The following is a 24,966-nucleotide window of genomic DNA, read 5'->3' as shown; positions in this document are numbered from 1 at the left end:
AAAGAGAAGTGGGGTGGTATTTTGGAGGACTGGCTGTGGAGAATCTAAATTTATTGACTGTTGATTAGAAAAATGGAGAGAAGTGTTTATTTCCGTAATAAATCCACTTGCTAATTCTGAACTCTTCACTAAATTAAATGTCGCCTGATTCACTTTGTCAAAGTTTAGTTTCCATTACTGTAGATGAAGTCCTCGTTCCCTAAATGGTCTTACTTGCTCCTGTTTGAAGCTAGACCACATTTCAGCCAGCATGAATAGTTTGCTGGATGAAACTTGAAGCTTCCTGACTTTGTGCATATATATATATATATATAGAGAGAGAGAGAGAGAGAGGGTGCTATAGGTAGATGTCAATTTTCAAACCCAGTGTCTACTCTATGCAGGATGTCAACCATGGCCGACTTACATAACAAGTGAATGTAGCCATACAGACATGAAAAAAATGACATCTCTTCCTTGATGTCAAACTAGAAAGAGAAAAGCAAGTTCAGAGAAGACATTATGACTCATCAAAGTCCAAAAGGAAAAGCTTTGTGTGAACCTAGCATCCTGTGCAGCCTCCCGGAGTCCTTCTAGCCGCCAACCCAATTTGCTTTTGTGTGATTTTCTGCAAAACAAAACAATCCCATCATTTTCCTCCTTAATATCAGTTGTTAAATTTTGCCTTCCTTTGGAGATGAAATTCATGCTATATGTTCTACAATCTTCTTTTCATGCTGACTGAAAGGTGCTGCCTTTTCATTTCTCCTGAGTGTAGGCCTTATTTTATAAAATTCCTACTTGGTGCAGTGCAAGCTACAAACAAGACAATTCTTCAGAGTAAAGACTTGAAGGGTGAAGGTGGTGCTTTCTTAGACCAATGTGATGGGAAAGGGAGATGCAATATCTATATTTAATCTCTGCTCCCAGTGACAGATTTTATTTTTCCATCCCCATCATTGTGCATATAATGCATAGATACCAATCCCGCCAAGTACTGCATCAAAATTTTACATGAACTGAAGAATATACACATGTAACAATGGAGTATTGTTTTAGTCTTTACTTTCCATCTGACAAAACACCAGAAGGAATGACCAGTCTCTTCCGCGAGTATCTCACTAAGATAATTGTTCTCTCTTTCAAATTTGGGATAGCAGGTGAAAATGAATTCTTAAAAGGGATAAAGGGCACTTACTCACAAGGAAATTCAGATGAAGTCATCAATTTCTAAAAATTGGCATATAAGGTTGGCATGCCAGGGAAATGGATCACCGCCCCCCTTCCAGCCCAAATTAAAACCTTATATTACCTAATGTATTAAGCATCACCATTGGGTTAAAGCCCTTTTATAGACAACTGGGTTATCTGGCTATATTATTAGCTGAAATTTATTAGGCAATTGAAAGTTCTGCTTTTACTACATTGCTAGTTTTGTTTAAGATTTCTCACCTAGTTAATAGCTATACTGGCATAACCTCAGGCAGAAAAACAAGTTCTTACAATAGATTCTTCAGGGCATAATATATTCTACTTCTTTTATATGTGTTATCTTTTGTTGTCTTGAGTTTCACTTTGGGATAGATAGAAAATTATGAAGCTCAGGTTAACAAGCAAGTAGCAAAGCCTTAGAAAACTACAAGGTAGGTGATCCTTGACACTCCCAGCCACCTGAAAACGGTGCCCTTGAGGATTCTTCCTCCACCAGCAATGGGCCAGCAACATAAACAATTCTTGCCGTTTAATGACCCCATGCAGCATGCTGCAGCAGTGTTTGTTCCACAGCTTCATGCCTTCAACTTATCCACTGCACAATTTTAAGCGCCCTAGAACTGTATTTCAGACCCAGTTGCCCAAATAGAGCCAATTTCGCAATAGTAAAATGGTGTTAAAATAGGATTTTACTCTAGGGGGGAGAAATCTTGAACCAAATAGTCACAGTGCACTTTGCATGAGTAATTTAAACCGTTACATTACAAAATAAGGGCTATGTCATACTTTTAATAACACTACCATATAGGAACAGTTTTAATGTTGAGTCAAGCACCTACATTCATCTAAGTCTAAAATAATAGGCCCCTGATTTAAAATCTCCTAACATTCTTTCACACTTCATAAAATAAAATAAAATTCTCTCAGCAAACGCTGACCTATTCATCCAGCCAAAGTACTGTATTTCAAGGAAAATAGGAAGGAGAGGTCTCAAACCCACCAAGCGCCAGCAGTTTGCTGTCTGCAACCGTAACTGGTCTTAAATGTGGGCTGGGGGTGAAGAGACGACGGACGGGAGAGAATAAGAGATTTATTACCTATCTTAAATCAAAAGCAGATTCCATGCTTTAACTACCCCCTATCGCCCGCCCGCCCCCAAGAGGTTGTTTTCCTTTTTTTTTTTTGGTATATATCTTACAGGAAGATGATAGGTGAGGGAAGGTCAAAGTGCTGTGTCTGGTCCACAGAGTCAACACAGGGGTTAGGGCGGGTTTATTTATAAAGCGTTCAGCCTCTCAGCTGTTTTTCCCTCATTGGCATTTGGAAGCTTGCAGTCCTTTAGAAAAGAGACAGATTTGGCAGGAATGTTCTTTGTGCCCTGCTTCCTTTTTACGGGGGAGAAAAGGAACAGATTTATAATTACAGCCTTGGGTGGGGGGCGGGGTGGGGGAGAAAAAGTTTCGGGCAGCACGTCGATGCCTGTTTTTTTTTTTTTTTTCATGGTCAACACAGTGCTACAAACAGCTTGGGTGCCACTTGGAGCCTTCCCCCCGTCCCCTCCCTTTACCTCCGCAGGCTCGCTCTGGCAGGCAGAGGCACAGTTAAATTCCAGCACCTTCTTCCCATACCCCTAAACTACTACGCGCTATTACTACGGCTGCCCTCCCTTTCACTTAGCCTCCTCCGCTTCCCAGCCTCCCGCGAGGAGGCCGGCAGGGGCCCCGGAAGACTGCCGGGGAAGGATAACGGGCGCCCAACTCCCTCCATCAGGGCTTGGGGCTTTCAGCGTCCTGCGCAGTTTTTCTGCTCCAGGCACAAACACGGCCAGGGAGCCGGCGCCTTGCAGACACACACACATCCACGCATACTGTAGAGCTGTCTCGATCCACATTCTTGCACACCGCCCCCTCCTCCCTCCCAGAGCTCCGGGAGTCGCCGAGCGGGGCGAGTGACAGGCACTTCCCGCCAACCCGCGCCCGGGCGGGCAGGGAGGAGCGGCGCTCTGGACCAACTGCGGCGCGTCTTCCGGCGCCCGCGGAGGCGGTGAGGGTGGGACGCGGGGCGGAGCCGGAGTTTAGGAAGAGGAGGGGATGGCTGTCATCAATGAAGTCATATTCATAATCTAGTCCTCTCTCCCTCTGTTTCTGTACTCTGGGTGACTCAGAGAGGGAAGAGATTCAGCCAGCACACTCCTCGCGAGCAAGGTAAATATAACTTACAACTCCTTTTTCCTCTTTCCCCTCCCTCCGGCCTCCGGGCTGCAGCCGCTGCACAAACCCCTCCGGCACCGCGCCGCCTTCGCCGGGGATTATTCATTATTAACCTAATTATTATTTATTGTGCATGCACGGAGACCAAAACAAACAGGCGGGCCAACCGCCGCAGCAACAACAAAAAAAGCCCGCCTCCTACCCCGCGGGCCTCAGGTGGAATGCTCTTAACGACAGCTCCCGGGCAGCAGTGGAAGAAACGCGAAAGTTTCAACCGAAGCTTGCTGTTCTAATAATAATAGTAATAATTACTACTTCAAGGATGCAAGGGGAGGAAAATCCCAACAAACCACAGCCTTGACCTTAGGTAGGCAATCAGTGATGCGCTGCCAACGGAAGGTTGCAACACACACACACACTCGGCAAGGTTGCAATCCCCTCATTCCCTTAAAAACTGGGGTTGGGGGGAGGAGGTGGCAGGAGGATCGGGAAGAGTATGGAAACGCTACGGTTCTACTAGAGCAGTCCTCCCGGGAAGAGTTGGAAGGGGAGCGGGAGGAGAGGGCGAGGAGCCCGGGCTGACGGCTGGGCGCCAACGAACGCGGCTGCCACCAGCTTCCCTGGGACTAAATTGTTTAAAGGGCTCCGGCTGCGGAGACAGGAGCTGGTCACGGTGGGAGAAGCCGGAGCTGGCTCGCCGAGGCAGTGGCAGCCACCGCCGCCGGGCCGCTGCGTGCGGGATCGGAGGTGTCACCTCCACTTTGCGAGCAGGGATGGGTACGCTGACCGGTAGGCAGGTCTTTAGGCAAAGGGGCTGCCGGGGGTCTGCACCCGGGGCACTGCGGACGACCCTGCCCCTGGTACCTGGTGGCCGCGCGGGCTCGGGTGTTGAAGTTCGGGGTGTCCAGCCGCGACCACACTGCTGGGAGGGAGGAAAGGAGGGAGGAGGTCCTGAAGAAGGAGGTCGGAGGTGCTCATTGGGCTGTTATCCTGCCCTCCGCCTTCTCGGGTTTGTTTTCTTTTGGTCTGCATCTTCCCCTAGCTTGGGCTGCCGGAACCTCGGGCGTGGGTCGCCGGCGATCATCCGGATGCTAGGGGAGCACCCGGGCCCAGGAGAGCCACGGTGGCTGCGGGCCGGGGAGGCCATGATCCGGATAATCCTCTCTGCCTTACTGTCACAAACAGGACCCGCGCGCACCCTGTGCTGTGGTGTTCGCTGTAGAAGGGAAGGGCTGGCGCGGGGTAGGGGGTGGGGGGCGAGTGGGGAGGCTGGTGAGGGCAGAAGGCGGGGAGACCGGGAGGGAGCCTGCCCCCAGAGATGACACGCACCGCTTCCTTCTTGTTCCCTGCTTTCGAGTTTGCTTTATTCCCATCCCAACCTGGTTTACTCCCTCCTCTGCTTCCCCCTCCATCTCGCCGTGTTCCCTCCTCCCGGTTGCGTTGCAAAACACGGCCATGCCATCTGCAAAGGTGTCGCGATGCACTTCCCCAAATAACCAGTCCGGCGCGCCAGCCCCTAGTCACCCTCTGTCTGCGGGCGCACACCAAGTGGGGCGCCCTGGGTCCCCTGCACCAGGCCTCGCAGCCTGGGCGCAGTTGCACCGCGCGGGGCGGGGCGCAGCAGTAAGGGCTCCAGGGGGACAACCGCTCCTGGGTCCCGACACTCGGACCGGTTTCCGGCACACGCGGGGAAATTGCCTCCCGCCAGTGTCTGCGCACTCGCCCCCGCCTCCACCGCCTGGATTGCATTATTATTTTTATCCTGGTTGCAGTTTGCAGCCGATCCTGGTGAGCCCGGGGCTGGCCGGACTGCTGGTAGGGGGGGTGGTGGGGGTGGCGGGTGGAGGGAAGTTGGACGTGGATCAGGCAGGAAAAAAAAAAAGTTTGGCAGGGAGACTAAGGAAGGAGGGAGGGTGGGAGGGGGCGGCGAGCTCCCGCAGCTCGCGTCTCGGCGCCCTCGGGGCCGGCGCGAGTGTGTCTGCGCGTGAGTGTGAGTGTGTGTTGTGCGCGCTCGGGCCGGTGCGTCGCGAGCAGCGGCGCGGGCAGCTGCTCCTGCTCGTGCCCTGCCCGGGAGCCGCGGGAGGACAAGGCGAGGTTTGGTGGTGGAGGAGTGGTGGGGGTGGCGTGTGCGTGTGGCTGTGAGTGTGCGCGCGCGAGCAGCGGAGAATCAGGAAGTCACAGCAGCGAAGCGCACACAGACATGTTTGATCGCCGTGACATGACGCGCGCGAGGGAGGAAGCGGCAGCGGCTGCGGGGGCCGGGCCGCGGGCTCCAGCGCCGGCCTAGGGCTTGGGCGGGGAGACCCGCTCCCGCCGCCGGCAGGGCCGCCACAGCAGGCTAGGCTAGCCCCGCGCCTCTTTTTGTTCCGTGTCCCCCAGGTAAGGAGCCTGAGCCTCCGCCGCCTGCCGGGTGCGGAGCTTTCCAGTTCTTTCCCTCCCGGCCCCCTCCGGTCTCCGGGTCAGGCTTTCTTGCAAAGTCAGGCGGGCGGGAGAAGCCGGCTCCCGGCCCTCCGATCGATCGCGTGGAAAACTTTCCAGCGGGAGGCACCGCGAGGGGAAGAAGGCCTTGCTGGCTGCTGTCCCTTGTCAGTTCTTTCTCCTCCGGGTCCGGAGAGTGGAGTCGCTCTGCTCCGGGGCTGTTGCACATTCAAACTTCAGGCCTTAAACGTGCCTCCAGCTTTTGCCGGATTTACTCCAGAAATTAAATATTCAAAGTCGTCCGCTTGGTCCTGCCAGGCGTTTGGGTTTTTGAAGAGCAGAAGGCAGGCATGGGAGTCGAGGGGGATGGGGGTGTTGTGCAGAATCCATTCCTTCCTTAATGTCTGCAGCGGGTGTTATGTAATTTTAGTAGCACACGGGTGCAAAGCCCATACTGGGCTTCTCCCCTCCTTTGTTTATATAACTTTTGGGAGAGTTTTGCAAGGTCCCCCCCTCCCCTTCCTTTTCTTCTTTCCGTTCTCAACCTAATGGAGCTTGGTGCATTTGAAAAAGTAAAGCGACCTGGGTCAGTATATTATTGAGAGGTGCTATCCTTAATCTCCTGGTTATTATGCAGACTGTGTTCCTAACTGTGTGTGATGTTAGAGCATAAGGAAGACATCTGTATCATCAGTAGCAGAGTTAAAATTTCAACTTCCATTTCAAAGGACTTTTTAATTTACACCTGGATGTGCCATGCTTGTTGGAAGAGAATGCTTGTAGGCACAGAAAGATTGTTGTTTTCGTTACTGAATGGAAGAAAATGTCTATCTAAGCGTGTTAAGTAAGACTCAGAAACCTCTGAGAACTGTACTGAAACAAAAGCCATGCCCAGTGTTGGTTGTGTGTATATGCTTAACACTGGCACATTCAAATGTTTCAGTATTATCTTATTTGCAGGACCACTGCCCCAGGCTTGTTTGCCTATAATAGCTGTGCTAGGCTTCTAGCTTACCCCTAGCTTCCTGGTGAATTGTTAAGAGGTGTGGCAGAGGTTTGAATCCAAGTTGGTGAATTGTTATGCAGATAAAACACCTTTTTCTCTTTTAGGAATCTAATTGTCCTTTTATTCTCCTAGACAGTTTTTTTTTTTTTTTTAAAGCTTCCTAACAACTTGAGTGTTTGCTGGTGGGAAGAGATTTGGAGATACCGTTAGGTATCAAAGATATTTATGGATGTGACTTGAAGTAGAAAAGCAAACCTGTATACAGCCACTCCTCTACCTTGTTGGGGGCATTAAAGAGAAAAGTCAGGTGAAGAATATTGTAAAATAAATCAGAGGAGTTTGGGGTATCTGAACCCTTAAAAAATTGGCAGAGGTGAGAGGGTGCCTCCTTCCATGAAGCTTTTTTCTCCTGAGTGACATCAGTTACATCCCAATTCAGGGACTAGCTGCTCTGTGGGGTTTCACAGAAAATATTCACCACCAGAGTGTGTTCAAAGCAGCCTTAGATCTTTTCTTTTGTTCGGTTTTTTTAAGTGGTTTTTGAGCATTTCTCGTCAAGTTTCTTAAAAAGTGCTTTGACCAACACCTGAGGCTTGGAATTGACCAAAAAAACCCAAAAATGCCTTTGCTTCTGTTATACTGTTAGTGTTTGGATTCTGTTTAAAATATTTCTGGCATTATAACTAGAAAGCAACGCTTCGGCAAAGAGATAATTATTTAAAACTTTTTTCTTTGATGAAGTTTAAGATAACATAAAAGCACATCTCATGCTTTTCTCAGAGATCATTGTGGTACCCTTTATATTCTGGTAATATTTTGACATTTCATTTTAAGGGCTTATTATGTATTGAAACAAGTCCATGAAAGAGAAGACTTTCATATATTATAAAAGTGGTGCCATCCTCCAGTGTTTTCATGTTGAGTTGTTTTTTTTTTTCCCCTTTAGAAGTCTTCCTTTGTAAACAAGGCCTTTGTCAAACTCTCCTAGGTCAGCAGCTTTTTGATACTCCCGAGAAATAATAAATCAGTGTTTATGACATCTTGACATGGTGCCATGAGAACTGAATTGTCACAAATATAATGCTAAGGAGTGTTTCCCTACACCAGCATATTGAGATTGGTCAGACCTGATTTAGTCACCAAAAGTTTTGATTTTCACTGTTTCTGGGCAGGATGATTTTAGAGAAGTCAGGGACAATTTGTTGCTTAACACGAGTGGCCTTAGAAACTTTATATAAATGAGTCACTTTTCTCTTCTGCAGTATTTCTGGTGAACAGATGAAAAAATTTCCCTAATGTGAAAAGCCATTTTTCGGGAGCTACTTCTGATTTTTTTCCTGTCCATTTTTTTTCTATAAAAGAATGATTGCTCCTTTTTCTTAAACATATTCTGTAGGTGGTTTTGAACAATAGTGGATGCTGAATTTTCTGTCATCTTTGGAAGTGTTTGTTTATGGAACTTTAATCTCTAGCCAGTTAATAAAGTCATGGATCATTCTGTGAGTAGTTGAAAATAAAATACAGGTGGTGGCAAGTTATTTGGTAGATTATTTAGGAAGGCCTGAGGTGTTTACCTTTTCTACATAGAAAGTCATGACTATACCAGCGAATATAGAAGTCTTAGAACTTAGTTCTTCCAGAGCCATTATGAAGCATAGCATATATATTTGCCTAAAAGATATTTATCACCAAGTTAAGTGGGATCTTGCAACCAGGGTTTGGAAAATTTTACAACTTTATTGCTATTTATTTTTACTTTTCCCCTTCGTATTAATATAGCCCTTTTCTTTGAAAATGTTTAGATATATTAGAAATTTTAAAGATACCGTGAAAGATACTTGAATACTTATAGTTAGCAAAACGTATAGCACAGCTGATGAAATTCAGGAGCTACATAGCTGAATTTTTTGATTGTTGGATATAAACATTATTTAATTTTAATTATGAGAGAAAAAGTCATTAACTCAATCATTTAGAGTTATGCTTTAGATACGAAATACAGGATTTTTGACTGAAATATGAACATAAGTGGTGGCCTTCTGGACTTCATTGTACTTATTATGTAACTGAAGCCTACTGTGAATTGTGATGTTTTATTAGATATGAGACTTTCAGAACATTCAGTGATCATCAGGAAATATGCCTGTAGAATTTTATACCTTTAAAAATAACACAGTATTCTATGTAGTGTTAGGTGTGTAAGCATCAATCTTCCACTGATACATCGTTTACCTCTGTGCAAGCACTAATATTTTAAAAATGTTTTAGAAATGGACCTAATTTAAATATGGGGTGACCCTTCTGTAGATGAATGAAGTTGCTAGAAGTTGAAATAAAATTTAAGGTTTAAAAACTATTAAATAATAAGTCCCCTCTCCTTTTGTCATTTTGTTTAACCTGAATTCAGAATTGGGGAATTAAAATTACTTAAAAATAGAAAAAAAAAAACCCCAAACCTCTGACCAGAAAGCATTGCGGTATGTTATTTTACAGGTGAACAGAAGTCCAAGGGAAATTCTATATCAGTTTATGTTAGGATCCTGTTTTCTTCTTTAGGATAACTGTATGTTTCTTTACCTACTTGAGATTGTATTGTCCAGTTTTTATCATCCTACCAGGAGTTAAGTCATTGAACTTGAACTTTAATGTACATGAGGAAAGCTGGGCAAATAATAACATTGCAAATATTTGCAATTATTTGGCAGTTTTCTGTTGTGCTGTATTCCTACATGTACTAAAATGCTATTAAGCGGTCTATACTTCCTTAAAAAATTAATGATCTGCAATTGAGAATTTATGTCTTTTAAAGAATGTGCCTGAACACGTATGCATAGTGAATTGTAAACCACACTGATCGCGTGATCCAGGGAGAGATCTGGGTGAGCTCTCTTGAGTCCCCAGGGCAGATATTCTTCACAATGGGGTAAGATTGTGGCCAGAGGAGGCCAAGGGTGAGGGCCCTGGGAGCTGATCATCTGAGATCGGAAGAAAACCCTGAGATCACAGGCACCAAGCCTAAAAAAAACTGTGAGAAGACCAATGGACCAGTTTTGACCTGCTTGCCCAGAGCAAGAGGTTCCAGTTAGAAGAATTTTCAAAAGATAAAGTTGGAGAAGGTAGAAAGACTTGCTTTCCAGGGGAAAGCATGAATTTTTTATCCGGCATGGGCTGGAGTCTTCTCTCAGAAGTTCGGAGCAATGGAATTCATGAACAAAAAGTAGAGCTATCTAGCAGATTGTGAATGCAAGTCGAGGTTGGAAATTGAAGCCTTTAGAAGGATCCGCGTGATGATGTACATTCTTCTACGATAGCTCACAAAGTGTTTTCGTATGGAATATTTTATTTGCTTCATATCAAAATTGAGGTTGTAGCTGGCTGCTGTTACACCAGTTTTGTAAAAGAGAATTTGAAATTCAGGAGTCAAATAAACCACTCTGTGATTTATTTTTTAATAGCATTAATTATTAACACTGTAAATGACCATTATTCATTTTAACTGCAATGAACTTGAAGGGTTTGTGCTTGAATTTTTGTTGCTGCTGTGAAAGTTGGGCATATCAAAGCTAGTCTATCACATAACCAAGTTTCATTCAGCGCATAATGGTCAAGTTTTGCTGCTCAGTCAGCATGCACCATGTCAACCAGAAAAAGGTTTTAAAATATATGCGTGTTTAGTGTATAAATAAAATTATCTTAGCTAACAGAGAAGGAAGTGGCTATCATTGATTCTTGTTGGCATCCCAGATGAGGCTGCCTTGCGAAGGGGCCTACAGAACCTAGGAAGGATGGGTGGGTGTATACACAAATTAGATTTCAGGAGTGTCACACTTTGCTACTAGCTCCTTGGTTTGTCTGTTTGGTTTTTGACCAGTTGCCTGGCAGTTTGGGTTGAGCTAAGTTTGAGAAGTGATAGTTATCTGTGATTACCTGTGATTACCTGTGGACACAAGTTTGGGAGTTAGACAGGTGCTCTCTACCTGAGGGCTTTGTTGTTGAGGGGCTTCTAGTACTTTGAGTTTTCTCATAAACACCCTGCTTAAAATAATGTTTCCTTTGTGGAAACATGGGCTGCCCTCACCGAAGAGATCATCAAATTGCATCCCAGGTAGATGCTTCTGAGAAGGCAGCTCATGGTATGTGCAGGGTCGTAGAGTCAAGAGCCCAGCTCTTGTTGAGGCAGTGCCTGGGGCTCATGGGGCTGTAATTAGCCCTTGAAGTTGGTTGTTCTCTCTTGTCCTGCACGGATCTGCCTCGGGGCCCTTGCCAGGTCTGGCTCCGGGCAAGGACTGTCCCAGGGCTTTTTATTCCAAGTAAGGGCGGCAGCTCACATCCTAATTTGTCCCCTTGACTCAACGATGAGGAGTTCACAGAAGCCCAGAAAACACAGCACACTTTTCACCCAACCACTTTTTAAAACCTCCTCAACTTTGAATGGTAAACTGACTTTGAATGGAGAAAGCTGTTTTCCAAGCTTCTTTAGAGTTTCGGGCCAGCCACGTAGAATACTCTCTAAGTCCAGTGTGGTTTTTATCTGTGGCACAAATCATATCATGCACTGTTTAAAGTTGCACGTCTCAGGCCAAGAAGCAGGAGGGCTTTGGGGATATTTCACCACCTATCCAGACAGCCTTGGCCTCTAAAAACGAAACTTCAGGTCGGTTTATTTCTTTTATCTTCCTCGCTATTTTTACCGACTCTCCGCTCACCCATCAAGAACAGCAGCACTTGTGTTCCAGCTCCAGGGAAGTTGTTACTTCTTGTGGGGGGATTATCAATTCATTTGTAGAGAAAGCTACAGAGAAAACAAGAAATCCTTCAGGATCGGGGGAGAAGGTCTGAATCAGCAAACAGACATAAAAAGAACTCTTATCTTAACTCTCTCCTGAGCCTTATCATTCTCCATAACAGCCAAAAAACTTTTAAAAGAGTGATTTTTAAGGTAATGAACTGGGCCTAACTTTTATTTCTAATATTCCACCTTTGGCCCTTGCCCGTATGTCTTTCTGTAAACACAGCAGTGATAAAGGTCTGCTGGAGAGCCCACGTTCCCCCACTCTTCCTTATTGTGTTTGGCGAACAGTTATTTAAGAAGCATTGTCTAGTCAAGATGGTTCTGTTTCCCCAAACTTTTTCTGTGACTAGAAAACCACAGTTTCTTGTAAACACGTTTATTATCTACTTCAAGCCCTCACTGAAGCACCACCTTATCCATGAAGCCTCCCTTAATTCCCTTCTCTTGCCTCTGCCCTCTGAGATGTAAATCCTCTGTTCTGCCTGTGACTGCAATGGACACTCCGGCTCAACCCCTTCTGGTCTTGAAGCTTGCTTATTTGTTTGTTTGTTTGTGTTTTTCTCGCTGCTATGTATGGATAAGTCTTGTTTCCCCATCAGACTTGCTGAGCTGTGGGGTAAGCCCTCTGGTCATTCTTGTACATCCTTCATGCCTTGTGCCCAGGGAAAGTCAGGACATTTGAGAATAGATCAGTAATACAGATCTTCCGGTTCTTTGATTAAATATCACCATCCTCTTAAGTTCATAACTTTGTCTCTGCCTCATATTTTCTCAAGGGCTTTTCTTCGCTTCTCTGTCCCTTCATACATTAACATATGATCATAGCCACACCCTAATCCCATTGCGGCACCTCCCCCTGTTTCCATCTTTGTTTCTGCACCCTGCGCATTTTGCCCAACCTGAGTGACAGCTCTACACACTGGTGGACGGCCTGGCTTGCCTGATGTTGCCCTGACTTGGTAATGGGCCCGGAGTCAAGAGATAAAGTCACCCACAGATGAGACTTTGGGCAAGCTCTGTGGTCCTTTTGCGCTCTCCTGTTTTAAACGGGGACATAACAAGATGTGTCCTCAAGTCAAGTCACTAAAATGATTCAGCCCGTAGGGGTGTGTTGTTAAGTATTACTGCAGGCATAGAGGTCTTTCAGCTGATTGGAGTAAACCACAAAGGTAGATGTTTTGTTGCTGGTTGTCTTGGTTGGACTGGTGACCCTTAAAATTCCATGAAGTTGAACTTCTTTTAATATGCAGATGGGTGTGCCCAGGGGCTTTCGTGCTTTCTGCAAAGGGGAGAGGAAGGAGGTTCGGGCAGAGGGAAGATGTCTGCGGTGGCTGGAGTTGTGGGAAGCACCAACGACTTTTATTTTTAAAAGCACACACTCCACGGTTGTAAAGGCAGGGTCAGGACGAAAAAAGACAGGGTGTACTGCTGAAAAATTCTTGGCTAAGAACACAGCGGCCTGGCCCTCAGGGAGTGCTGGTGTGAGGCAGAGGGAAGCGTTGCAGGGAGGATGGAGGCGGGGGTGGTGTTGGCAGTGCCAGTGTATGGCCCTGTCTGTGTGTTTCTCCTCCTCACACACACGCATTCTCTTCATTATATTGGCCACGTAATTGTGGAACAGGTCGTTCTTTTTGGTGACTATGTAAAACTCACCCCCTCCCCCTCCAACACCAGATAAAAATAGATTTTGAGTGTTAACTTTGTGGAGAGACCAAGAGCTCCCGCCCCATCAAGGTAACCAGAGCTGTAGCCTCTCCCGCATTCATCCTGCCCCCAACCCCACCATCACCACCCCATCTACCTCACTTCATCAGTGCTTGGAAGAAAGAAGAAAAGGCTTTGGATTTCTGGGCAGAGGGGTGAGGAGGATGGGTGAGGGAGAAGATGGCTTGATCAGTACTGGACTTTCAATCTTAACCACGGGGACTTAGGCATGACCTGCACCTCTGCTCAAGACTCGCCCCTCTTTGTAATCTCCACCCCCAAGTTGTTTTACACTGTGAGAAAGTCTGATTAGGTCTTGGAGCTGTATAATGAAGTTGCCATCAGAAACGACGAGGAAGGAAAAGGAGGCCAGGACGGTGCCCTCATCTCTGAAAGGTGCTCCTCTTTGGGTGCATCTTTGGGGGATGGTGGGACAGCACGAATCCCAGGTCCTGCTGGGAGGGTCACTGATGAGTGCCCCCACACGGAAGACTGGAGGAATCAGGAGATGCTGCAAGTCATGGATTGGCAGATGCAGGGAGCCTTAAGATGCTCCAATTCCAAGCTCCAAGGAAACTGAGAAGCCCCAGAAGAAAGGCGCTTTGCCCGGGACCCTGAGGGTTGGTGGCGGCCCTGAGATTGGCGGACAGGAACCCAGGGTCTCTGGGCTCCCAGTCAGAAGCCAGAGAGTCACGTTCAATTTGCACAGGAGTCCAGATCCCTTAGCTGGGCAGCACGAGGCACGCTTGCTCATTTGTTAGACTGTGCTGTTCCTCTGAGCTAACTTCTTGTGTGTGTGCTCATCTATGCTATTTCATGGACACATGCATTAAGGGCATGCTTCTAAAGATTCTCATCTTAAGAAAACGTTTCCCATGTGGCATGTTAACATTCCTCTGTATACCCATACTTCCCTACTTCCTATCTCCTATGTTTTCCCCTAAGAAGTTTTTAGTAGTTTCCTATAACAAAAAATGTGCGTTTTTATGGGACTATATACCATTCATTACAACCTGCTATGAGATTCCCAGGTGAAAATCATTATATACGGAGAAAATCATTAGATATTAAAATATAAAACATGAAAAGTAGGACGACCAGGCTGACTGAGCATTTGTGTCTTCATTGTTCAAACTTGTGGTATCTTACCATCATAGCCACTGAAGCCAGTTTCAAGGTAAACCATAACAGGAAGTAAGCAATTTCCTTTTATTCACTAGAAAATAAAGGGGTTTATTAGTTTGCTGATATACATGAAAGAACATTTAAACTTGGAGTACCCCTGAATTGACGTCAGCTTCCTAAATTTAAAATGCTGACTGAACATGTGTGTGTGTGTACGTGTGTGTGTGTTTGTATATGTGAGAGGGTGGAATGCCAAAAAAAAGGTTACTTCTGCCTGCTTTGTTAATCACAAAGAGAAAATAATAACATTTGGCTCTCTAGTGAATTCAAGGCTATAATTCACCATCCGAGCTTCCCTGTTGTTTTAGAAACCACTTGAACTGGGTTCTCTTAGTCCCCTCTTGTATCAGCAAAGCAGTTTGAGTGATCCCTTGCTCGAAATCGCTCCCAAGCAGCCTTTCATCGCTTCCTGTTTTAGCCCTAATTCATTTATCAGATTGGCCCAAATCCTTGCCTCCACTGTTAAGATTTCTTTGTTTGAGCATACCTTGAACGCTGATTGCTCTCCTAATTTTTTACTTTTTAATAATTGACTCTAATAGTTTGTTCATGCAGTTTTGTCTACAGTTGATTCAGTGTTTTGTTTTTTACTCCACACTGGTTGGATGTGCTGGGGAAACAGGAGCAAGGAAGAGCAAGTCCTTGCCCTCATGGCCCTCACATTCTAGAGATTCCTCGAGAGGTGATGGTAGTTAGCTAAGAATGGAAGCAGAGTGTGTGTGTGTGTGTGTGTGTGTGTGTGTGTGTGTGTGTGTGTGTGTGTGTTTTAGTTTAGTTAGCTAAGAATGGAAGTTGTGTGTGTGTGAGTGTGTTTTAGTTTAGTTAGCTAAGAATGGAAGTAGTGTGTGTGTGTGTGTGTGTGTGTGTGTGTGTTTTAGTTTCCCCTCTAACCTGTCACTTCTCTGTGGACAGAGAGGTGATGGTAGTTAGCTAAGAATGAAAGTAATGTGTGTGTATGTGTGTGTTGTGTGTTTTGTGTATGTGGTTTTTTGTGTGTGTGTGTGCGTGTGTGTGTTTTAGTTTCCCCTCTAACCTGTCATTTCTCTGTGGACAGAGCCCCGCTGTGGGTGACCAAGACCCTATGGTCTAATTTCAACCCTGCCACTCGTCAGTGGGCACACACGTCCATTTAGGATTTTGTGAGTTCGGCATCAGAATTTTGTGCATACAGGTGTGTGCCCCAGGTGACATAATAAATCATCATGACTATCCTGGGGTCATTCTGGATCATGGAGACATCAGAATTCAGAAAACAGCTTATTTAGTCATTTTGGCTCATATCCAAGACTCAGTTGTGCCCACCCCATGAGGCAGTTCCCCAGTGGGGATGCCGGGAAGTCTTGGCACGTAGGAGATCGTATATTGCTTTGCTGGAGAACTGAAATTTCCGCACCTCATCAACGTGCGGAAATCCAGGAGTCATAGATGACTTCTCTTGTGACTCTTGAACCCCACAGAGGGCTGGGATGAATCTCTGGCCTCAACTGTACATGTGGTCTTCTATCCATTAACTTGGGGGAGGACCACATCTTAACCTGTCCCTCCGATTCATTTCTGCTGCAGTGGAGGTGGCAGGGGTGGGGAATAATGCTCAGTAAGAGTAACTGCTTGTTGTGCCAGACGCAGAGCTGTGGTTTTATGTGTACTATTGCATTTTAGTCTCCGTGCGTAATTGTATACGTGGATATTTGAACCCATATTTGTCCAACTCCCATAACCTCTGTTTTTCCCATGACTGGCAATTCCCTTTCATTCTCAGTTTATGGAATTGTACTTTCCCCCCCCCTTTTGACTATCTAGAAATCTCTGAGAAGTTTGAATGCCCATTGACTTACACAAGTGGGTCTTGGTTGGGTACGTCTTTAGGAATTTTATATTTTAACGGCTTTTTGGGGGGGCGGTTAATGACTAGTAAGGTGCCCAAGTAATGGAGAGCATCTGTTGACTTCAGTAATAAATTTCAAGCTTGCTTAGAATTCTGCTTATGTGTTAAATTTTAGTTTCTCCAGTGAGCCTTTTTTTTTTCCCCATCTTAGATGATTTATATCTTTCTGGAGAATCATTTAGAGTTGTTTTTTCTTTTAAACAAGTGGTCTTCATAAAGAGGAGGGCAGATGGATATGTATAAGCCCTCTGAAGCATCTGGACCAGACAGGGGAGTTCTGTTTGATGTTTGTTACAGAAGTGGCACCACCAAATACTAACAACTGTTTTATTCTGATCTTAACATCATGTTTAAAACATCCCTTTCTCTTTTCTTCTTTCCAACTCAGTATCACTGTACCGACTGGCAGAGACAGGAGAAGTAGATGTCCACACCCACAGACCCTGGCGCGATGCCCCACCCGGGGCCTTCGCCAGGGCCGGGACCCTCTCCTGGACCCATTCTTGGGCCCAGTCCAGGACCCGGACCATCCCCCGGTTCCGTCCACAGTATGATGGGGCCAAGTCCTGGGCCTCCTAGTGTCTCACACCCTATGCCGTCGATGGGGTCTGCTGACTTCCCTCAGGAAGGCATGCATCAGATGCACAAGGTGAGTTCATTCCCCTTCCCAGTCTTGTCTTCTGAGTCATGGATGGCTAATAATCCCTGATAACCAACCCCTGCCCCCTCTTTTTTTCTCCTATTGTTAACAAGAGAATCAGCTAGGTTTTTTTCTTATCTTGTACCTTACCTGGTGGCTCAGAGATTCAAGCTTCTGCCTGCAATGTGGGAGACTTGGGTTCGATTCCTAGGTCGGGAAGATCCCCTGGAGAAGGAAATGGCAACCCACTCCAGTATTCTTGCCCGAGGAATCCCACGGACAGAGGAGCCTGGTGGGCTACAGTCCACGGTGTCGCAAAGAGTCAGACACAACTGAGCAACTTCACTTTCACTCTCACCTTATTAAAAACATACCTTCTTAGACTCTTTTATGGTTACAGATGTTGCACTGTCAGGAAGACTTGCTCTTGGCTTTTAAAACAGTGTTAGCTATAATATGCAGCTTTGACAGATTCTGTGGATTGGGGGTTGCAGGTATTTTGACTTGGTGAAGAAGTAGGAGTTAAGTCTTACTCTTTTTCCCCAACTACGTCTGTTAAGTAGCTTATACCATCTATGAGTAACATACTGAAAATTACCCTTCCCTGAAAAGATCCCATAGGTCCCAAAGAGGAAAAGGGAAAGTGAGTCTTTTCCTAAAGAATATTTTCAAAAAAGCCTTGATAGAAATAAAACAGTTTCTAGGGAATCCTTGAAAATGTACTTTGCTGTCTGCCTGTGAAGTGGCTTTATTCTGGTTTTGGAAGAGGGCTCTGATTTTGCGGAGCCCAGGCCCAGTTGTTATTATGGTTATAATAATCTGCCGTTCGTGAGATTCAGGTTGTTGCTGTGGGGATGATCATAACGGTATGACTTTGGTATTATGGCTTTGTAGGAGATGTGAAACAGAGAGAATGGCCTTTTGAGAAAGCAAACAAAATCTTCTGTGACAATTTGCTTTGAAGGGTAGGAGTAGCCACTGTATATTACCTGAAGGTTAGGCCTGATGAGATGTATGGCCGTTTTACATCTTTTTTGGATGATATCACAGGTAGATAAGGTAGTGAGGATGCTTCTTGGTGTTAAATAGGTGAATTGTGGAAGATACTGGTTTGAAACAGAAAGGTTACTGCAAAAAAGTACAAGTCTTTTCTTTAATTGGTAGAACTGGAGGTCAATTTTAAGGTAAGGCGTTGCAGCTCAGGAAGGAAAGATCCATTTTTCACAAATTTATGTTATTTGATGGTTTTCAAATAAAAAAATTAATATATGCTTATTTTGAAAAGTAAAACCATATTGATCTAAATAAAATAAGTGGTTCACCCCAGGTAACAGCTTATTGTACATTCTTTTTTCCCTTAAATTTTGACTAAGACTGTATGATGTGTTTTTAAATTAGTTAATTAATTTTAATTGGAAAATAATTACAATATTGTGATGGTTTTTGCCAAACATCAACATGAGTCAGCTACAGGTATACATGTGTATCCCGGCCATCTGGACCCCCCCCTTCTGCCTCCCTCCCCACCCTGTCCCTCTGGGTTGTCCCAGAGCACTGGTTTTGGGTGTCCTGCACCAAACTTTCACTGGTCATCTATTTTATGTATGGTAATGTACACATGTTAATGGTGTTCTCTCTGATCATCCCACCCTTGCCTTCTCTCGCTGAGTCCAGATGTCTGTTTTTACGTCTGTGTCTCCTTTGCTCCTCTGCACATAGGATTGTCGGTACCGTCTTTCTAGATTCCATATGTATTTGTTAATACACAGTATTTGTCTTTTTCTTTCTGACTTACTTCACTCTGTATAATAGGCTCCAGGTTCATCCACCTTATTAGAACTGACTCAAGTGCGTTTCTTTTTGTAAAAAATATGGAACACTTCATGAGTTTGCGTGCCATGCTAATCTTTGCATCATTCCAATTCTAGTATATGTGCTGCTGAAGTGAGCACTGTATATACGCTTTTTGCACCTTACTTTTCTCCAGCTTCAACAAAAATACCATCTAAGCATAGATTTGCATATTCAGGTGATATATTTAAAATTTTTTTTCTTTTACCATAATTGAATCATATCATCATTGTTAATTACTTTGAGACTTCTTTTTCATTTAACTATATCATGGATAGCCCTATAATATCTCCAGTATCTCTCCCTGCTTTTTTGATTTCTTTTAAATACAGGTTTTTAGCTTGTCAGGTATGTATAGAAATGCTTATTTTCCATATCATATTTATTAGGAGACACACTGAATATATAGACATAGCAAAGTCATTGCATTGTCTTGTGTTCATATTGTATTAATTGGGGGATTATATTATAGACTGGATCTGTCAATTGCAAACCTTGGTACAGGTAGGTGAAATAATTTTGCGAGGGTTTAAGGATGCTTTCACCTTCGAAATGAAAGGTAAGATTTGAAGGAAATATTTAGCTCACCTTTAAAAGTTAAACATATTCATAAGTGTTAGGTCATCGTTACGTTCTGAATCGTTTTTATTTATAATTATATCTTCTGATCCCTTCTGTTTTGTTCTCTAGCATCTTTGTCACATTTTCTCCTATTCTCTACCCCCATCGATGCTCTTTTTTTGTTTTGTTCTCATTCTGCAAGTTCTGCATTTTCTCATCCTACTTTTCTTCGGCCCGCAGACCCTCAGATAATTCCCTGGGTGAGGACATGGTGACGTGCCTGGAGTTCACACCTGCTGACCAGATGCTTCACTTTCTGAAAATCTTTTTATAGGCAGCTTTATTCCTTGTCTTTTCTCCTCCGTCTCCCTCTGAGCTTCAGCTTTTTGCTTTTCAACATTGCTGGAAATAAATAAACAAGTGGCCTAAATACATCTGCTGCGTTGCTTTGATTTCCTCTCTATTATTACTATTTAACAGACTCAGAGACACTCTTTATACCAAATTCTTCCCATTTTTCTTCTGAACATCCTCTTTATGGTAAATTTCTCCTCTTTTCAAGTACGTGCTTTTGACTCTGCAGAAATTAACTTTCCTTTCTCCAAAACTGCAAACACTCATACTTTCTTGCTCAAAGTCATTTGGTTTCTATAAACTCCTGGAAATATTCCTTTCAGGCTGTTTTGAAAATTGCTATTCCAGTTTGGGGAGGAATAGACTTTTCCTTTCTCAAACACATGCTCTGTTGCCCAATTCTGGATTGGATTAGTGTCCATTCAGTGGCAGTTTCTTGGGTGTCTGTTGTGTCCAAGGCCTCAAGCCCTCAAGCCCTCTTTCCAGCCCCTGTGTTCTTCTTTGCCAAGCTCTGCCTTTCGCCTTTTTTCTTCCTTCCTCCGCCTGTAGTACAGCTTCACCTACTTCAGCCTCTTTCCCTTTTGGTGCTTACCCCCATTCACTGCTGTACCCTGTCTGTTTTTCCTTTCCCAACTGCCATGGAACTTTCTGGTTTCAACTTTTAAACTTTCCATAGGTTCCTTCCCCTCTGATGAAAAAAAATTACCCAAAAAATAGATCATCACAGACATTTCAAAGAGTCTTTCTTCTTCCATTCTGACTTTGGACTCACTTCAACATACAGCAGGTTTCAGGACTTACTTAAAAGGGTGTAGAAGAATAGCTTATATTTGTCTGCCTTGTCAACAGGACTTCATTTTTATTTGCAGGTTTTGACATAACCAAAAACCTTTCAACTGTTTAAAGCCTTAACTTTTGAGTTAACAGGTAGCTTTGCTGATCCTATTGGTGTAGTCTTTTTTATTTATTTTTTCCCCCATCTATGAAATCTATGTAGTATATAGTAATATATGTAATATAAATGTAAAAATATATGGCTATCATATGGATAATAGATGATTGGGCCACATTTTGAAGACTTTATAGGATGGGCTCTTAAAGCACCGGATAGAAATATTGTGCCTTACAGAGGTGCCTAACTGATGTCCTATAAATGTTTCAGCCCATGGATGGTATGCACGACAAGGGGGTTGAAGACATCCATTGTGGATCCATGAAAGGCACTGCTATGCGACCACCTCACCCAGGAATGGGCCCTCCTCAGAGTCCGATGGATCAGCATAGCCAAGGTTTGTGTTTGCTACATACCTGCTTTGGGCTCCATATCATAGTCTTTCATCTTTCCTATTGTTATTTTAATTATGACTTGCAAAGAACAGAACTTGTCTAAGGCTGGGGTCTGGCAGGTTTCTTTTCCCTGTAGAAATCTCCCCTTACCCCCTCACCAACACAACTTTATGTTTGATATGGGCAGTTTTCTTTACAAAATCCTAGTAGTTTGGCCACCATGTGTCCAAGCACTCTGCAAAATGTACTGCATACTTTATGCAGAATCTTTGCCCTAATCTTGTAAGATACATTATATCACTCCGATTTTGTAGGTGGAGAAGCTAAAGCTCAGAATATCTACTTTGCTTCCATAAGTTAGCATATCCAGTAAGTGACAGGTCCAAAAGGAGGACCCAGGTCTGCCTCCCAACAACAGCATGGATGGGTGATAGCAGGATGAGCCACCCACGTCCCTTGAATTGTACACTCCTCCTTCATAAGGTGACTTTTTCTGGCAGTGGAATAACCTGTCATCACTGGGGAATGGCTATCTTAGTCTCTTAGGGCTCCCATAACAAATTGCCACAAGCCAGTTGGCTTAAAACAATAGAAATGTATTCTCCCAAAGTTCTAGAGGCCAGAAGTCCGAAAGCAGGATATTAGCAGGGCTGTGGCTGCTCTGAAGTCTTCAGGGAAGAATCCTTCTTTGCCCCTTCCTAGCTTGTGGTGGTCGCCAGCACTGTTTTGACATTCCTTGGCTGGTAGATCTGACATTCCAGTCTCTGTGCTGGTCTCCACGTGACATTTAACCTGCATGTCCGTGTGTCCAGACTTTGTTCTTTCTATAAGGACACCAGTCACTGGATCAGAGTCTACCCTGATCCAGTACGACCTCATCTTAACTCAGTTACGTCTGCAAAGATCCTGTTTCCAAATAGGGTCAAAGTCACAGGCACTAGGGGGTATGTCTTCAGTATAGCTTCATAGAGGACAGGGTTCCACTCCACAGTTGCACCCACAGTAGTGGCCAAATCAAAATATGGCAGCTTTGTCCTCTCCTGGGTGCTTTTCCCTCTCATTGTTGAGGGCATATTGAAGATAGTGGAAAGTATATCCAAAGATATAATGTAACCTCTTTTCAGAATCACTATAGGGGCATTTCAGCAACTCATGGAGGCATAGGAGTACATCTTCACTAATATTCCAGCAGGTTTTTGAAGATCCTAGACTCTGATCTGAAATTTGATGGTAGGCAGATGTCAGTGTGACAAATGACTCGTAAAATCTTGACCATGTTAGAAAAGCAGACTGAATAATTGGGACTTGTTCAGGCACAGAAGAAAAAACTTGAGCCATTCAGGGGTAAGAATGAATTAAGACAATACTTTCAGGTTTATCATTTAAATTCTGAAGAGCCAGGTGCCTTCACAGAGCTAATGTAGATCTCATTTTTAATACCTAGGAGGTGTAGATGAGTTATATTCAGTGATTCTCAAAGCCAGATGCTGGCTCTGTCTGCTCCTGGCTTTGCAGTACTTCTAATAGTGGGGCCCTGGGACAACGCCAAAGGAAAACACTTGAAATGCATGAATCATAAGTGAGGCTTTTTACTTTTATGTATCTTAAAATTTCTTTCATTGCTTGGTTCCTGTCTTGGACTTCTAGAATGATGATATTTCTTGGAATTTCCAACACTTGGCACAATGTCTAGCACATAACTGGATATTTAGTAAATTTTTTTCAATTAGGAAGAGAAGTGAACTTTATGTATTCAAAAAACACTTTTAAATAGATCTTAATTTTTATATAATTTCAATAAGTTATAATTACTTGAAATGCAGAAGTCTGCATTAAATTAAATAGAATTGGAATTAGAATGTAATATTTTTCTCTAGAAGAGTAAAGTGCCTTGTAAGCTGGGGAATTCATTATTTAAAATATGCTTTTGAATAAGGTAGTATTGGTATAATGCAGTCTTATAATGAGCTAAAAAGAATTTAGACTCCATAATAACATATATCTTTAAAAACTCCATTGTAGGAAGCCATTTATAAATATACCAGTCTAGAGAGGTGTAGTATTGATCAGAAAACTGCCTGCTTTAACTACCTAGCAACCTATTAGGTTATTTTAAGGTATTGGTTGAGAAGCAAAACCATTTCCTTCAATAAATACTAAATTGTGTACCTTATGGTCCTGATGATAACATTGTTTATTTTTAGTCCACTGGATAGAGAAAGCCTTCAAAGAAAAGTATATAATATTTAATGTTTTGTGTGTGTGTGTGTGTGTGTGTGTGTAAAGAGAAAACTCATATAAAATTGGCATTTGAAAAACTCAAGTTTATTAAAAGGAGAGAGGCTGATTGCCTCTCTCTGCAAAAGGATGAAACTGGGGAAATAATGCCCTTGAAGCTGAGGGAAGGAAAACTGCCATTTTTTGACGACTTTTAAATGAGCAAATTAAACCAGATTTCAAAAAGAGCAGATTCTGCATCAACACTGTCATCCTGCAGACAAAGGTATATTTACTCTCAGGCAATTTCTTCACCATTTTCTCAACCAAAGATAATTATGCAAATATGTTATTTTGTTTTTATCGTTTAGATTTTTTTCTGATTTTTCCTGAAGTTTTATGGGATGCTAGTCATGTCAAAAAATAAAAAGAAATCTCTCTCTCTTTAAGTGAAACACTGTCACATTTTTAATGTCATACTGTGATAGAATGATTCTATTAGCATCTCCTGTAAATTCTAGGAAACGATTTTTCCCGCCCCCCCCCCCTAGTTTTTTTCTTACCACATTTGAGGGAAGATTTTGTTGTATTGATTAATTCTGGAAAATGATTTTTATTTCACTGTTAGTTTCTTTCTTAGCAAATTTGAGGTAAAACGAATTATTGTACTTAGTACAACTAAGTGTCTCATCTTTATAATTTTGCCATGCCAGGAGACATAGTTGAAAAGAGCGATTTGATGAAGAGTGTTACACAATTACATTTAGATTAGATTGTCTAATGTTTTGGTCAGTTGTATTAGGCATCGTGTGCTTTATCACGGGTAAGCTATAATTGGTGACGACCTTAGGAAAGAGGACAGTCCAGAAGGCAGGAGATGTGACCCATTTTAACACCTGGTTGTATCCCTTCTCCCATGAAATGTCAGTAGCTATAGTAGGAAGTTTTTCCTCCAGTGATAGATGCAAAGTTGGCAGAAGGGTGTTAGGGAGGTACTTTCATAATGAACAAACTACCATTTTGCACCAGCATTACAATTTGGAGGTGAATTTTAACCTCGTTAAGAAGGAAAACCGTTAATGATGAAGTTAAGTGTATGTTATTGATACTCTTTAAAAACGTTTATTGTTATAAATAACATCCTGGGATTTGAATTTCTGCTCATCTTGCAGATGAGCAGGCTGATTGCAGGGGCATTTTCTTAGGCTAACTTCTGTGATCAACTAATGCCTGCATGATTTTTGTGCTCGATTACAGAGTAGGGATTTCGGGAATGAGAGTGAGCAGCTTTTCCATTTCTCTTCAGGGCAGGATTACTCAGAATGGAGTTCTACATCTCACCAATTGATAGAACAAAACCTACTCTTGTCTTAGGGGATCAGACTAAATTTGTTTCCCTCTCCAAATGGCAATTTGAGATAAAAGGAACTGTATCCTTTATTTTCTCCAGTCTTTCAAATGATGACGTTGAGTCCCCAGGCAGCGTGGGTCAGATATTCGTGAGCCTATGTAATTCCACATAGACACAGAGAGCAGCTTCAGCTCAAACTTGATTAAGTGTTGAAACACACGGCAGATGCCTAATAAACACCTATGTGATGACCTTTAAAATAATTGTGATGCAGGTGGATTTATTAATGGCAAAGACCTTTAATTTAATGTTTT

General features: G+C 43.5%; 1 protein-coding gene across 4 annotated transcripts in view; it reads left to right on the top strand.

Annotated features, from left to right (window-relative positions):
* Positions 3,291–24,966, top strand: part of SMARCA2 (SWI/SNF related, matrix associated, actin dependent regulator of chromatin, subfamily a, member 2) — a 177,113-nt gene continuing 155,437 nt past the window's right edge. For 2 of the 4 annotated variants that reach the window (XM_018052037.1, XM_018052034.1), the window contains exons 1-3: positions 5,385–5,780; positions 16,780–17,040; positions 20,960–21,086. In XM_018052037.1, the coding sequence (XP_017907526.1) occupies positions 16,816–17,040; positions 20,960–21,086 (352 nt within the window). In that variant the 5' untranslated portion in view covers positions 5,385–5,780; positions 16,780–16,815. Of the gene's footprint in view, positions 3,396–5,103; positions 5,190–5,384; positions 5,781–16,779; positions 17,041–20,959; positions 21,087–24,966 lie in introns of those variants that run through there. The other 2 variants (XM_018052035.1, XM_018052036.1) reach the window with 2 other exon arrangements.

This window comes from Capra hircus, chromosome 8 (assembly GCF_001704415.2).
Source record: "Capra hircus breed San Clemente chromosome 8, ASM170441v1, whole genome shotgun sequence".
NCBI lineage: Eukaryota > Metazoa > Chordata > Mammalia > Artiodactyla > Bovidae > Capra > Capra hircus.
Note: the sequence above shows the minus strand (reverse complement) of the source record. Positions and strands in the feature narration are given on the sequence as shown.